The following is a 14,991-nucleotide window of genomic DNA, read 5'->3' as shown; positions in this document are numbered from 1 at the left end:
AGCTTTTACTCCAGGCAGGTAGAGATATAGATGCCTAAACTTAGAATGTTATTATAAAAACTAAACATTTGTTGGGCGCAGTGGCTCACGCCTATAATCCCAGCACTTTGGGATGCTGAGGCGGGCGGATCACAAGGTCAGGAGATCGAGACCATCCTGGCTAACACGGTGAAACCCCGTCTCTACTAAAAATACAAAAAAAAAAAATTAGCCAGGCGTGGTGGCGGGCGCCTGTAGTTCCAGCTGCTCCGGAGGCTGAGGCAGGAGAATGCCATGAGCCCAGGAGGTGGAGCTTACAGTGAGCCGAGATCGTGCCACTGTACTCCAGCCTGGGTGACAGAGTGAGACTCCATCTCAAAATAATAAATTAATAATAAATAAAAACTAAACATTTAAAAATACCCAGGGGGTAAAAAATGAAGGAAAAATCCCCCCCTCTGCTGTTACCTAACATAGCTTGTGTTAGGTTTTACATTCTTGTTTCCATGCCTATGTGAACATACACACATACAGTGAGTGTCATTCACACAGAGCCTGTGGATAGATCCACTTGGTTCTTTTTACCGGCTGTATGGTGTTCTGTGCACTGGAGCGTTGTGCAGTGATAGCAGTGTTTCGTATCTGTGCCGTCCAGTGCAGTAACCACTGTCTATCCACACGAGGGTATTAAACATTGACAACATGAAGTTGTCTAGTACAACTGAAGAATTGAATTTTTATTTCATTTAAATTAAAATTTAAATAGTCTCATGTGGCTAGTGGCTACCATATTAGACAGCATGAGTTTAGAAGTTCTCAACCTGAGGTGGTGGTCCATGGCTTCAAAAGGTCTGCATGCCCAGAGATGGAATTCCAAATCCATGAATGATCACTTTTTATAATGGAGAGAGGCAACAGCTCCCACCAAGTTTTCCTCTGAGAAAAGATGAAAAGCCATGGCCTGAAAACAGAAAACTAAAGCACTGTACTCCTGCATGGAACAAAGGAAGAGAGACTAAGAACTTCCAGCCTCTTGAGATGACCAGGTGTGGTGGCTCACACATGTAAACCCAGCACTTTGGGGGGCCAAGGCAGGGGGATCACTTGCGCTTATGAGTTAGAGACCAGCCTGGGCAACATGGCAAGACCCCATCTCAATTTCTATTAAAATATATATATATATATATGGTGTTTTTTTTTTTTTTTTGAAACAGTCTTGCTCTGTTGCCCAGGCTGGAGTGTAGTAGCACAATATCAGCTCACTGTAGCCTCTGCCTCCCGGGTTCAAGCAATCCTCCTGCCTCAGCCTCCTAAGTAGCTGGGATTACAGGCACCCACCACCACAACCAGCTAATTTTTGTATTTTTAGTAGAGATGGGGTTTCGCCGTGTTGGCCAGACTGGTCTCAAACTCTTTTTTTTTTTTTTTTTGGTCTCACTCTTGACCCCAAGTGATCCGCCTGCCTCAGCCTCCTGAAGTGCCAGGATTACAGGCATGAGCCACCACGCCTGGCCTAAAAAAAATAATAATAATCAATGCACATGATATGGTTGAGCATGTGTTTGTGAAAGGGGTGGGCATGCCCATGTGTGCACAGGAAGGTGCTGCTGGGAGCCCTGTGAACAAACAGTCCAGCAGCGATAAGAGCTGGAAGGAGGTGTGATTGCTGAAGGGAGTATTGGAACTGATGATTTAAACTTAAAATATTCTAAACAAAGTAAAAATTCACCTCACTGGAATGATGTTCTTTTCAAGAATAACAGGGAAGTGGTTAGAGAGGTGAAGGGGTCTGGAGGAGACAGGCACTAAGGATACACTCAGATACTTGGGCTTCAGGTGCTGGGCGTTTGGTTGGCACTATGAGGGCCTATCAGGAGTGGGATCTCAAAGGCCCCATTGGCAGGGTATTTTGAGATTACGATATCCTTCTGAGACCCTGCTACTGCCAGAGGGTAGGGTAACCAGGCAATCTAGAGTACATATTTAGTAAAGATTATCTTTAAAAAGCCATTTAATCCTATGATATTCCCATGGAATTTCTAAAAGACTTTTGGTAAAAATGATTCACTGGTTCTGTTAGAATAGCAGGAAACATAGTTTGGATTTTCAGAAAAGAGAGTAATGAGGAGAACCCTCCCAAGCAAAGGTGATGACATGATGTAAAGCTATGTTACTAAAAGGCCGCAGGGAACACCAGGCTCTGTGAGGACTGGGCAGCCTGGGACAGCCTCTGATCAGTGAGATATAATAAAGGGCTGGTCAGTGAGTTTGGTTCTGAACAACTAATTAGAAGTTTGGGAAAATGCTGATCCTACTTCCTACCACATACTAATATATCCCAAGTTAACTACAAAATTAATTTTTTTTTTTGAGATAAGAGTTTCACTCTTGTTGCCCAAGCTGAAGTGCAATGGTGCAATCTCGGCCGGGCACGGTGTCTTAAACCTGTAATCCCAGCACTTTGGGAGGCCAAGGCGGACGGATCACAAGGTCAGGAGATCGAGACCATCCTAGCCAACATAGTGAAATCCTGTCTCTACTAAAAATACAAAAATTAGCTGGGCGTGGTGGCACACAGCTGTAGTCCCAGCTACTCAGGAGGCTGAGGCAGGAGAATTGCTTGAACGCGGGAGACGGAGGTTGCAGTGAGCTGAGATCGTGCCACTGCACTCCAGCCAGTTGACAGAGCAAGACTCCGTCTCCAAAAAAAAAAAATAGCACAATCTCGGCTCACTGCAACCTCCGCCTCCCTGGTTCAAGTGGTTCTCCTGCCTCAGCCTCCCCAGTAGCTGGGATTACAGGCGTGCGCCACCACACCCAGCTAATTTTTTGGTTTTTTTTAGTGGAGACGGGGTTTCACCATGTTAGCCAGGCTGGTCTCGAACTTTTTTTTTTTTTTTTTTTTTTTTTTTGAGATGGAGTCTCGATCCGCCGCCCAGGCTGGAGTGCAGTGGCGTGATCTCAGCTCACTGCAAGCTCTGCCTCCCGGGTTCACGCCATTCTCCTGCCTCAGCCTCCCGAGTAGCTGGGACTACAGGCGCCCGCCAGTACGCCCGGCTAATTTTTTTGTATTTTTAGTAGAGACGGGGTTTCACTGTGTTAGCCAGGATGGTCTTGATCTCCTGACTTTGTGATCCACCCGCCTCGGCCTCCCAAAGTGCTGGGATTACAGGCGTGAGCCACCGCGCCCGGCCTCGAACTTCTGACCTCAGGTGATCCACCCGCCTCGGCCTCGCAAAGTGCTGGGATTACAAGCATGAGCCACTGTGCCTGGCCTAGAATTAATTTTTTAAAAGAAAACCAGAAGAAAATAAATATTAACATAGATCTTTGTAATCTAGAAACAATAAAGATCACACAAGAAGATCAGTTGATTTTTTTTTGATAATACTCCCCAACAACAAAAAATAAACAAAATTGAAAGGAATACCAACTAGAAGTACTTGCAGCAAATACGATAGAAGGGTAATACGTTGATTTTATTAAATACATAGTTTGATAATTAAGACAAAAAAATTAGCAGGGTGCTCCTAATTTTAGATGTGAGAATAGGCTCACACCTATAATCCTAACACCATGGGAGGCTGAGGGAAGAGGATTGCTTGAGTCCAGGAATTTGAGACCAGCCTGGACAACATAGACTCCATCTCTACAAAAAATAAAATATTAGCCGAGTGAGCTGGCACCTGCCTATGGTCCCAGCTGCTTGGGAGGTTGAGGCCAGAAGATCTCTTGGGCCCGGGAGGTAGAGGCTGCAGTGAGCTGTGATCATACCACTGCAATCCCACGTAGGCAGCAGCAAGACTCTGTCTCAGAAAAAAAAAAAAGACAAAAAAATTGCTCACAAAAGAGGAAACAAAGGCATAAAAAAGGTTCAGTAATCAGGAGTAATTAAAATACATCAAACAAAAAATTGCCTTTTTTGACTGGTTAAATGATCAGGTAGGAAGAATTTTACATATATTTATGGGCCCTTATTTGTAGTTTTTAAATTACACACTCGGCACTGGCATAACAGGAGATATTGCTGGTGCTCTTTATGAAGTGACGTAGTCTAATTGGGAAGTCATCTGTCTACATTTGTTAAGAGCCTTAAAACTGTTTTGGAACCTGTTTTATTTTACTTGTGGAGACCTAAATTTAAAACAGAAAAGTTTTGTACATAAAGGTGTTTGTTGATATCACTTTACAATTGAAAGCGGGCTAAGTGTCAAACTGCAGGTGAGCCATTAGGTAAATCACAGTATGTCTCTCAGTGAAGTGTTCTGCAGTCAACCACTATAAACCATAATTATGCCAGAATTATGAAAGATAATATAGATAAATGTGAATCGTAAAATTATTAAAAGTTTGATATAAAATAGTAGGCCCATCCAGCCTGGGCAACATGGTGAAACCCTGTCTCTACAAAAAAAAAAAAAAAAAAAAGAAGAAGAAGAAAATCAAGTATGGGGCATGCACCTGTAGTCCCAGCTATTCAGGAGGCTTAGGCAGGAGGATCACTTGAGTCCAGGAGGTTGAGGCTGCAACGAGCCATGATTGCACCACTGTGCTCCAGTGTGGGTGACAGAGCAAAACCTTGTCTCAAAAAAAAAAAAAGCCAAAATGTTAGTGCTTTTAGACACTTCCAGAAGTCTTATTAACCTGACAACAGTGTTGAGAAACATCCCAAAAAGTAATGGCCACCAGGCGGAAGGGTCCCAGCCACAGCCCCACGTTCCCAGCAAAGTGTTGATAGCTCAAGGCCACAGCCAGGACAGCACAGCAGGGGCTGGGGACAGGTACTGCTCACATCCCATTCTTGAAACAGTACACCTTCAGCAGACACTTGTGAAGTAGTGCATCATCCTAGGCACCTGTCACGCAAAAACTGAAGATGGCTGGTAAAAGGCCCCGTGCACTTCATCAAAAGTTGGGCTCCTGTCTCCATGACCCAGGCTCCCGGCCTCAGCCTCCTGCCTTGGAAGGCCTGCCAGGAGGCCTGGTCAGCGCTTCTCTGGCCTGGCTGGCATGTTTGTTGTGCACTGCCTGCAGCTCACGTTAGGATCTGTGACTTTTGCAGTGTGATTTGTTCATCCAGGAGGGGGCCCGTCTGGGAAGAACCCCCGCTGAAGTCGTTTCAACCTGCGACATCACTTTCGCCTGCGTGTCGGATCCCAAGGCGGCCAAGGACGTAAGGACCCCCTCCCTCCCCTCAGCGACTCCGGGTCACAGCCAGGATTGCTGGCTGGCCTCCTCCCCTCCTCCCCTGCACACCAAGTGAGTGCCCACATGTGGGGGGCTGAATTTCCCATGAAGGGCCATTTCCCATTGTGAAGGGTGTTTGCATTAATTGAATACAGACTTCCTTTAATTCCAATCAAAGAATGAATACTACTAGAGCCCTTGGAGTCTGTGCTGAAATTCGTCTTGAACAGGCTTCATGTGTTCTTGTTGAACTGGAAGCTTTGGGACTGAGTGTGCCTTTGGTCCAGGTGCCAGGTTTCTATATTTAGCTGTCGCTGTATTTGTATATTTTACAAGTTCAAGTGCGGTAGTCATCTTGTTAAACTGGTGACTAGCCTAATCCAAGTAAATCCAAAGAAGCCCCCAAAATAAACCATTCTTTTAAATGGGTTTCTTTTTAATAAAAAGAAATGCACACACTCACATATATTCTTTTTAAAGATAAATGGGAACATGCAGGAAGTACTTTTCTATCCCTTGCTTATTTCATTGTTCTTCCCTTTTCAGCTTGATAGAAATCAGGAAATGAGCCAAAACAGCAGCAGGATTCTGATCTGAGGTCTGTAGGGCTCCTGAGCATCTGCCTGGGAGCCTGGGCTATTGCTTCTCCCTTATGTCCCCACAGCTGGTGCTGGGCCCCAGTGGTGTGCTGCAAGGGATCCGCCCTGGGAAGTGCTACGTGGACATGTCAACAGTGGACGCTGACACAGTCACTGAGCTGGCCCAGGTAGCAGCCTTCCTCGGGCTGGCTCTCCAGCATCTTTTCTATCAGAGACCAAGACCCAGGCTTACAAGAATGGGCAGTTACTCTAGAGCCAATGCCAGAGAGGGAAGAGGAGAGGCGAGTAGCCTTGGGACTAGCCTATCCCGTGCTCCACCTTTAAACCGCAGCTAGTCTGAACAGCCATGGGCAGTTGCTGCATGGCTGGGATGGGCATCAAGTCCTGGAGCTGCCAGCCTTATGTTGAGAAGTAACCCAGGCCGCCCGCCTGGCATTGGGGTTTGAGCAGCTGTCTGCATTTGGCACTGGCAAAGCATCCCTCGTCCCCGAGCATCTGGCCCAAATAAGGGAGTGGGAGTTGGGACCCACATGTTCTGAGGGGAGGGCAGCATCCACAGGGGAGTTGTGTGTTCAGCCAAGCCATTGACATGGTCGCATCAGGTTCTAGTTGTTGGTCTCTAAGAAATTCCGGGCCGGGCATGGTGGCTCACACCTGTAATCTCAGCACTTTGGGAGGCTGAGGCAGATGGATCATGAGGTCAGGAGATTGAGACCATTCTGGCTAACGCAGTGAAACCCCGTCTCTACTAAAAATACAAAAAAATTAGCCAGGTGTGATGGCGGGTGCCTGTAGTCCCAGCTGCTCAGGAGGCTGATGCAGGAGAATGGCGTAAACCCAGGAGGCGGAGCTTGCAGTGAGCTGAGATCGCGGCACTGCACTCCAGCCTGGGCGACAGAGCAACACTGTGTCTCAAAAAAAAAAAGAAAGAAAGAAATTCCAAGTCAGTTGGATGCCTGTGTGGAGACCCCAGCGTCTCATCACTGCTGTGATTCGGCCTGTCTGATCTGCACATGGTTAGCTCCTGAGTTCAGGAGTCAGCTGTAGAACCTTGGTATGGGTGGCCGTCTTCTCCAGCTCTGGAAGGTGTGATGAGCAGCCGTGGCCACTCAGCAACACTCCTTGTGTCCTGCCCAGAGAGCGCTGGGAGAGAGGAGGCCTCCAGAAGCTGTGACTTTTCTTTCCAGGTGATTGTGTCCAGGGGGGGGCGCTTTCTGGAAGCCCCCGTCTCAGGGAATCAGCAGCTGTCTAATGACGGGATGTTGGTGATCTTAGCGGCTGGAGACAGGGGCTTATACGAGGACTGCAGCAGCTGCTTCCAGGCGATGGGGAAGACCTCCTTCTTCCTAGGTAACACGCCTGCACCCGTCAGGCCTGGAGCCTGGGGCCACATCTCCTCTGTGTCACACTGATGACAGCGTCAGTCCCACACGGCCTTTCTGCCGGGGGCCCCAGGGAAGGTTTCCTTTCACCTGCATAGTCAGTGCGTGGAAGGAGGAAGAGCCCAGTCTGTCGGGGGCAGGTGAAGGGGGCCTCCCCTGGAGAGAGGTGGGTCTGAGCAGAGGTGAGCGTGGGCAGAGAAGCCCTGTCTGTGGCATTCTTGGGCTGTGACCGTGAGTCTTTGCCCTGGGCAGGTGAAGTGGGCAACGCAGCCAAGATGATGCTGATCGTGAACATGGTCCAAGGGAGCTTCATGGCCACTATCGCCGAGGGGCTGACCCTGGCCCAGGTGACAGGCCAGTCCCAGCAGACACTCTTGGACATCCTCAATCAGGGACAGTTGGCCAGCATCTTCCTGGACCAGAAGTGCCAAAGTAAGTTGCCTTTGGTCCCTCTTCTTGCATTTGGTGTTTGATTAGAACAGGGGACTACGTCAGGGGTTCAGTGAGCATGAAAGATGCCCCTCTCTAGTCAGTCCCTGACCCTGGCCAGAGGAGGTTCAGAAACACAGTGGGCGGGATTTGGGAATATAGGCTGGGAGTGCCAGCCCTCAGGTATCTAAGGGTGTGGGAGAGGCCGTGAGGCCTAGGCTGTGTGGAACAGAGCCTTGAATACGTTTTAGGTATTGACACCTGATGGACTGTAGGTGGCTTTTAATTTCAGGTCCTTGGCTTTTATCTGATACTGGCTTTTTCTCCTCAGATATCCTGCAAGGCAACTTTAAACCTGATTTCTACCTGAAATACATTCAGAAGGATCTCCGCTTAGCCATCGCACTGGGTGATGCGGTCAACCATCCGACTCCCATGGCAGCTGCAGCAAACGAGGTAGCGTAGCTTGACAGAGGGTGTGGCCCAAGTCCCAAGGCCCTTCAGTTTCTTTTTCTTTCTTTTTTTTTTTTTATTGTGATGGAGTCCAGGCTGGGGTGCACTGGCGCGATCTCGGCTCACTGCAACCTCTGCCTCCTGAGTTCAAGCAATTCTCCTACCTCAGCCTCCTGAGTAGTTGGAATTACAGGTGCCCACCACCACAGGCTAATTTTTGTATTTTTAGCAGAGACAGGGTTTCTCTATGTTGTTCAGGCCGGTCTCGAACTCCTGACCTCAGGTGATCTGCCCTGCCTTGGCCTCCGAAAGTGCTGAGATTACAGGCATGAGCCACCACACCCAACCATTCGGTTTCTTTTTCTTTTTCTTTTTTTTTTTTTTTTTTGAGACAGTCTTGCTGTGTCACCTCAGATGCCCGCCACCACGTCCGGCTTTTTTTTTTTTTTTTTGGTATTTTTAGTAGAGACAGGGTTTCACCGTGTTAGCCAGGATGGTCTCAATCTCCTGACCTCGTGATCTGCCCGCCTCGGCCTCCCAAAGTGCTGGGATTACAGGCATGAGCTACTGCACCTGGCCAGTCATATGTATTTTAAAGAAATTAAGAGAGCCGGGCGCGGTGGCTCACGCCTGTAATCCCAGCACTTTGGGAGGCCGAGACGGGCGGATCACGAGGTCAGGAGATCGAGACCATTCTGGCTAACATGGTGAAACCCCATCTCCACTAAAAATACAAAAAATTAGCCGGGCGTGGTGGCGGGCGCCTATAGTCCCAGTTACTTGGGAGGCTGAGGCAGGAGAATGGCGTGGACCCAGGAGGTGGAGCTTGCAGTGAGCCAAGATTGCGCTACTGTACTTTAGCCTGGGCAACAGAGCGAGACTCCATCTCAAAAAAAAAAGAATTCCAGTTTCATTTATCTATTTTCTTTTTTACTTTGCCTCTTTACATTCATTTTTTAGGGTTATTCTACAGATTGCAATATAATCCTTAAAATAGAGTTAATCTTGCCAGGCACGGTGGCTCATACTTGTAATCCTTGTAATCCTAGCACTTTGGGAGGTCGAGGCAGGATTGTTTGAGCCCAGGAGTTTGAGACCCCCATCTGTACAAAAAAAAAATACAAAAACTAGCTGGGCGTGGTGGCAAGCACCCTATTCCTAGTTACTTGGGAGGCTGAGGCAGGTGAGGCAGGAGGATTGCTTGAGCCTGGGAGTTCAAGGATGCAATGAGCTGTGATCGTACCATTGCACTCCAGCCTGGGAAACAGAGCAAGACCCTGTCTCAAGAAAAAAAAAAAAAAGATAATCTTGTACCATTTCCCGTTAAATGTAGAAACTTTGCAACCACATAGAAGCATTTATTTCCCCCTCCCTCGTCTTTTAAGGCAGGGTTTCTCAACCTCGGCACTACTGTCATTCTGTGTGTGGGGGCTATCCAAGCACTGCAGGATGTTGGGCAACCCACCTGCCAGACGCCAGTGACATAGTTCTCCTCGGGTGACAGAAAATGTCTCCAGATATTACCAGATATCTCCTGGGGGCAGAAGCACCACAGGTGTGAGAACTCTCACTCTGAGGTATAGGTGGGTCCTGGGTGTTCCATCTGCCTTTGTTTTATTTATTTATTTATTTTTTGAGACAGAGTTTTGCTCTTGTTGCCCAGGCTGGAGTGCAATGGCACAATCTTGGCTCACCACAACCTCCACCTCCCAGCTTCAAGCAATTCTCCTGCCTCAGCCTCCCAAGTAGCTGGGATTACAGGCATGCACCTGGCTAATTTTGTATTTTTAGTAGAGATGGGATTTCTCCATGTTGGTCAGGCTGGTCTCGAACTCCTGACCTCAGGTGATCCACCTGCCTCGGCCTCCCAAAGTACTGGGATAACAGGCGTGAGCCACCACGCCAGGCCTCATCTGCCCTTGTTTTAAACCCACCAGGCAACACCGTGATTTTTAAAGCAGTCATGTGTATTTTTATTTTTATTTTTTTCCAAGACGGAGTTTTACTCTGTTGCCCAGGCTGGAGGGCAATGGAGTGATCTCAGCTCACTGCAACCTCCGCCTCCTGGGTTCAAGCCTTTCTCCTGTCTCAGCCTCCTGAGTAGCTGGGACTACAGGCGCACGCCACCACATCGGCTAACTTTTGTATTTTTAGTAGAAATGGGGTTTCTCCATGTTGGCCATGGCTGGTCTTGAACTCCTGACCTTGTGATCTGCCCACCTCTGCCTTCCAAAGTGCTGGGATTACAGGCATGAGCTACTGCGCCTGGCCAGTCATATGTATTTTAAAGAAATTAAGAGAGCCGGGGGCGGTGGCTCACGCCTGTAATCCCAGCACTTTGGGAGGCCGAGACGGGCGGATCACGAGGTCAGGAGATCGAGACCATCCTGGCTAACACGGTGAAACCCCGTCTCTACTAAAAAATACAAAAAACTAGCCGGGCAAGGTGGCGGGCACCTATAGTCCCAGCTACTCGGGAGGCTGAGGCAGGAGAATGGCGTGAACCTGGGGGGCGGAGCTTGCAGTGAGCTGAGATCTGGCCACTGCACTCCAGCCTGGGCGACAGAGCGAGACTCCGTCTCAAAAAAAAAAAAAAAAAAAAAAAAAAAGAAATTAAGAGAAAAGGCTGGCATGGTGGCTCACGCCTATAATCCCAACACTTTGGGAGGCCCAAGTGGGTGGATCGCTTGAGGTCAGGAGTTGGAGACCAGCCTGGCCAACATGGTGAAACCCTGTCTCTACTAAAAATACAAAAATTAGCCAGACATGGTGGCAGGCGCCTGTAATCCCAGCTACCTGGGAGACTGAGGCACAAGAATCTCTTGAACTTGGGAGGCAGAGGTTGCAATGAGCTGCGATTGTACCACTGCACTCCAGCCTGGTGGACAGAGCTAGACTCCGTCTCAAAAAGAAAATAATAGAAAAAATAATTTTAAGTTTCTCTAGATTTACCGTTTCTAGTAGACTCTATCCCTCCCTAAAGAAGAGTTTCTCTCTGGTGTTACTTCCTTTCCACTGAAAAAACTTTCTTTGGAATTTCCTATAATGTGGATCTGCCCAGTGACAGTTTCTTTTACCTGAAAATGTCTTTATTCAATTGTAACTGTCAACTGTGAGCTGAAAGTTACAGCTGAGCTGCAGTGAACCTCAGTTATGGTGTCTCTTGCAGGACTACTTAATGTAAAAAACAAAACAAAACAAAAAACCCCACAGCCCACAGCTAATTACGTAGGAGGGACCCATGTGTCCAGCCACATTGCCTCAGCATGGCCCTATTGCCTGTCAAGCAATGGCTTTTTAGTTCTTTTCAAGCTTTTTCATATTCCACTAGTGTCTCTGGGGCAGGTGCTGATTGCCAGGCACTGTTCTGCACTCCGAGTACATGTTGGTGTGCAGCTCCCTCCATGCCTCCCAGGAACACTTACATTTAACTGGAAGCGGGTACAGAATTAGCACATAAGCAGTTAAAAAGGTCAGAATTTCACAGTGTAAGAAATACAAGTAAAAGACAGAGATGACTGGGTAAAGTGGTGGGTGCAGCTGCTGCTTCATTTGGAACAGTTGGCAAAGGCCTTTGAGCTAAGAAAGAACCAATGATAAGTGAGTGAGGGAAAAGCATTCCATGCAGAGGGAATAGTAAGAACAACAGCCCAGAGGATAACATGGAAAGGCTTTGGAGAGTGATCTGCAGGAAGGGACATTAGGGACATTATTAAATTACTAATAATACTGAATGCTTTTTTTTTTGAGACGGAGTTTCGCTTTTGTCGCCTAGGCTGGAGTGTGATGATGTGATTTCGGTTCACTGCTCACTGCAACCTCTGCCTCCTGGGTTCATGCAATTCTCCTGTCTCAGCCTCCTGAGTATCTGGGATTACAGGCACGCGCCACCGCAGCCTCTATTTTTTTTTTTTTTTTTTTGAGACGGAGTCTCGCTCTGTCACCCAGGCTGAAGTGCAGTGGTGCAAGCTCAGATCACTGCAACTTCCGCCTCCCAGGTTCAAGCTATTCTCCTGCCTCAGCCTTCTGAGTAGCTGGGATTACAGGCCACCATGCCCAGCTAATTTTTTGTATTTTTTTTTTTTAGTAGAGATGGGGTTTCACCATGGTAGCCAGGCTGCTCTCGATCTCCTGACCTTGTGATCTGCCCACCTCGGCCTCCCAAAGTGCTGGGGTTACAGGCATGAGCCACTGTACCTGGCCCTAATTTTTGTATTTTTATTAGAGATGGGGTTTCATCTTTTTGGCCTGGCTGGTCTCGAACTCCTGACCTCAGGTGATCCACCCACCTCGGCCTTACAGACATGAGGCGCAGTGCCCGGCCAATGCTGAGTGCTTTATATCCCATAGTACACGTCATTCCCACAAGAACCCCTGGGTACTATTCCCTCTCCCAGAGCAAGAAGCACAGTGGCTGGGGCCCAGAGAAACAGGTGCTTCGTGCAAGGTCAAAACAGGATTCCTACCTAGATAGCCTGGGCTCCAGCATTGCCTGCTAGCCTCATCCGGCACTGCCTCCAGGAATCAGATCTAGGTCTTGAAGGCAGCTCTGGGGCCAGAGACTGAGCCATCTCTTTTTTTTCCAGGTGTACAAAAGAGCCAAGGCGCTGGACCAGTCCGATAACGATATGTCCGCTGTGTACCGAGCCTATATACACTAAGCTGTCGACGCCCCGCCCCCACCCCTCCAATCCCCCCTCTGACCCCTTCTTCCTCACATTGGGTCGGGGGCCTGGGACTTCATTCTGGACCAGCCCACCTGTCTCCATTTCCTTTTATACAGACTTTGAAACTTGCCATCAGCACAGCACACAGCAGCAGCCTTCCCCTGAGGCCGGTGGGGAGGGGACGAGTGTCAGCAGGATTGGCTTATGGGAAAGCTCTTGAGCTGGGCACTGGCCCCCGGACAAGGTGGCTGTGTGTTCACACACACACAAACACACACACACACAGACTCGCCCCTGGATAGAAGCTGCCCAGAAACTGCTGCCTGGCTTTTTTTCTTCCGAGCTTGTCTTATCTCAAACCCCTTCCAGTCAAGGAACTAGAATCAGCAACGAGAGTTGGAAGCCTTCCCACAGCTTTCCCCAGAGCGAAGAGGCTGTAGTCACGTCCACATCCCCACTGGATTCCCTGCAAGGAGAGGCCTCGGGCCCAGATGAGCCAGTACAGACTCCAGACAGAGGGTCCCTTGGGGCCCTCCAACCTCAGGTGATGAGCTGAGAAAGATTTTCACGTCTGAGCGTCCAGTGTGCACCCAGCGCTCCATAGACGCGTTTGTGAACTGAAAAGAGACTGGCAGAGTCCCGAGAAGATGGGGCCCTGGCTTTCCAGGGAGTGCAGCAAGCATCTGGCCTGCAGGTGAGCTTGGAGGTCCGGCCCTCACCGCCTCGAAGCCACGCCCCAGACGCCACTGCCACGGCGCTCCTCCCTGGGCTGTTCTAGTATTTGGATTTGCATTCCAGCTCTTGGGAGGGGGTCCTCAGGGCCACTAGTAATGAGCCATGAGGAGTGGGGGTTGGGGGCGCTCCTTCCTGTTTCCGTTAGGCCACAGACTCTTCACCTGGCTCTGAAGAGCCACTCTGACCTCGGTCCCCTCCCAGTGGTCCCCGCTTCTCCAGTCTGCCCTGCCAAGTCCCCTGCATGCCCACCACTCTCCATCCTCCCTCCTTGCCCTCTTCCTCCTGTGGAGACAGTATTTCTTTCTGTCTGCCCCTTCTTTGGCCCAGACCCAGCCTGACCAGCGATGAGCATTTCTTAGGCTCAGCTCTTGATACGGAAACGAGTGTCTTCACTCCAGCCAGCATCATGGTCTTCGGTGCTGCCCGGGCCCGGGGTCTGTCGGGAGGGAAGAGAACTGGGCCTGACCTACCTGAACTGACTGGCCCTCCGAGGTGGGTCTGGGACATCCTCGAGGCCCTACATATCTCCTTGGATAGGGGACCATGGGGGGCTTGGGATGATGCAAAAAAACAAGTCACCCAAGGGATGTCAGTTTTTTCTCTCTCTGCATGGGTTGGATTTTCCAAAATCATAATTTGCAGAAGGAAGGCCAGCATTTATGATGGAATATATATATATAAGGTGGCCACACTGGGGTGGGGTCCTTCCCCCTCACAGCTTTGGCCCCTTTCACAGATAGAACCTGGGTTAGAGGATTGCAGAAGATGAGGTGGGGGCGGGGGCAGGGAAGATGCCTGTCGGGTTTTTAGTACAGTTCATTTCACTGGGATTTTGAAGCATTTCTGTCTGAACACAAAGCCTGTTCTAGTCCTGGCAGGACACACTGGGGGTGGGGGCGGGGGAAGATGCGGTAATGAAACCGGTTAGTCAATGTTGTCTTAATATTGTTGACAATTCTGTAAAATTCCTTTTTATGAATATTTCTGTTTAAGCTATTTCACCTTTGTTTTGAAATCCTTCCCTTTTAAGGAGAAAATGTGACACTTGTGAAAAAGCTTGTAAGAAAGCCCCTCCCTTTTTTTCTTTAAACCTTTAAATGACAAATCTAGGTAATTAAGGTTGTGAATTTTTATTTTTGCTTTGTTTTTAATGAACATTTGTCTTTCAGAATAGGATTGTGTGATAATGTTTAAATGGCAAAAACAAAACATGATTTTGTGCAATTAACAAAGCTACTGCAAGAAAAATAAAACACTTCTTGGTAACACAGCTGTGCCGCGGGAGTCCTGCTTCCCTCGCCCTCGGCGAGATGGGTGGGAGGAGAGGGCAGCTGCGGGGCCGGGACGGGTTTTCGGGACCTCAGCGTCTGGGAGAGACGGACCTGCGAGCGGCGGCGAGGTCCGCTGCGGGGTTGGAAGCGCGACCAACGGAGGCCAAGCGGGTCAATAGGGAGGCGGAGCGGGAACAGACTGTCCTGCCGCCCAATCAGTGAGCGCGAGTGGAGCAACGCGCCCTATCATAGCCTGGGGGTGACACGGAAGCTCCGCCCCCGAGCGGCC

General features: G+C 49.0%; 1 protein-coding gene across 26 annotated transcripts in view; it reads left to right on the top strand.

The window, feature by feature from the left end:
• GLYR1 (glyoxylate reductase 1 homolog) overlaps window positions 1-14,701 on the top strand; it is a 44,610-nt gene extending 29,909 nt beyond the window's left edge. For 2 of the 26 annotated variants that reach the window (XR_012429697.1, XR_006694650.2), the window contains 7 exons: window positions 5,060-5,152; window positions 5,831-5,932; window positions 6,953-7,115; window positions 7,400-7,579; window positions 7,908-8,032; window positions 12,616-13,390; window positions 13,759-14,701. Coding sequence is in view for 10 of the 26 variants with exons in the window: in XM_045381640.2 (XP_045237575.1) it covers window positions 5,042-5,152; window positions 5,831-6,046; window positions 6,953-7,115; window positions 7,400-7,579; window positions 7,908-8,032; window positions 12,616-12,690 (870 nt within the window). In the remaining 16 variants the exon portion in view is untranslated. Of the gene's footprint in view, window positions 1-5,041; window positions 5,239-5,712; window positions 6,047-6,952; window positions 7,314-7,399; window positions 7,580-7,907; window positions 8,033-12,615 lie in introns of those variants that run through there. The other 24 variants (XR_012429696.1, XR_001487317.3, XR_012429701.1 and 21 more) reach the window with 18 other exon arrangements.
• The last annotated feature ends 290 nt before the right edge of the window (window positions 14,702-14,991 follow it).

Source organism: Macaca fascicularis, chromosome 20 (genome assembly GCF_037993035.2).
Source record: "Macaca fascicularis isolate 582-1 chromosome 20, T2T-MFA8v1.1".
In the NCBI taxonomy this organism is placed as follows: domain Eukaryota; kingdom Metazoa; phylum Chordata; class Mammalia; order Primates; family Cercopithecidae; genus Macaca; species Macaca fascicularis.
The sequence above is the reverse complement of the archived record's forward strand: the minus strand, read 5'-3'. Positions and strand labels throughout refer to the sequence as shown.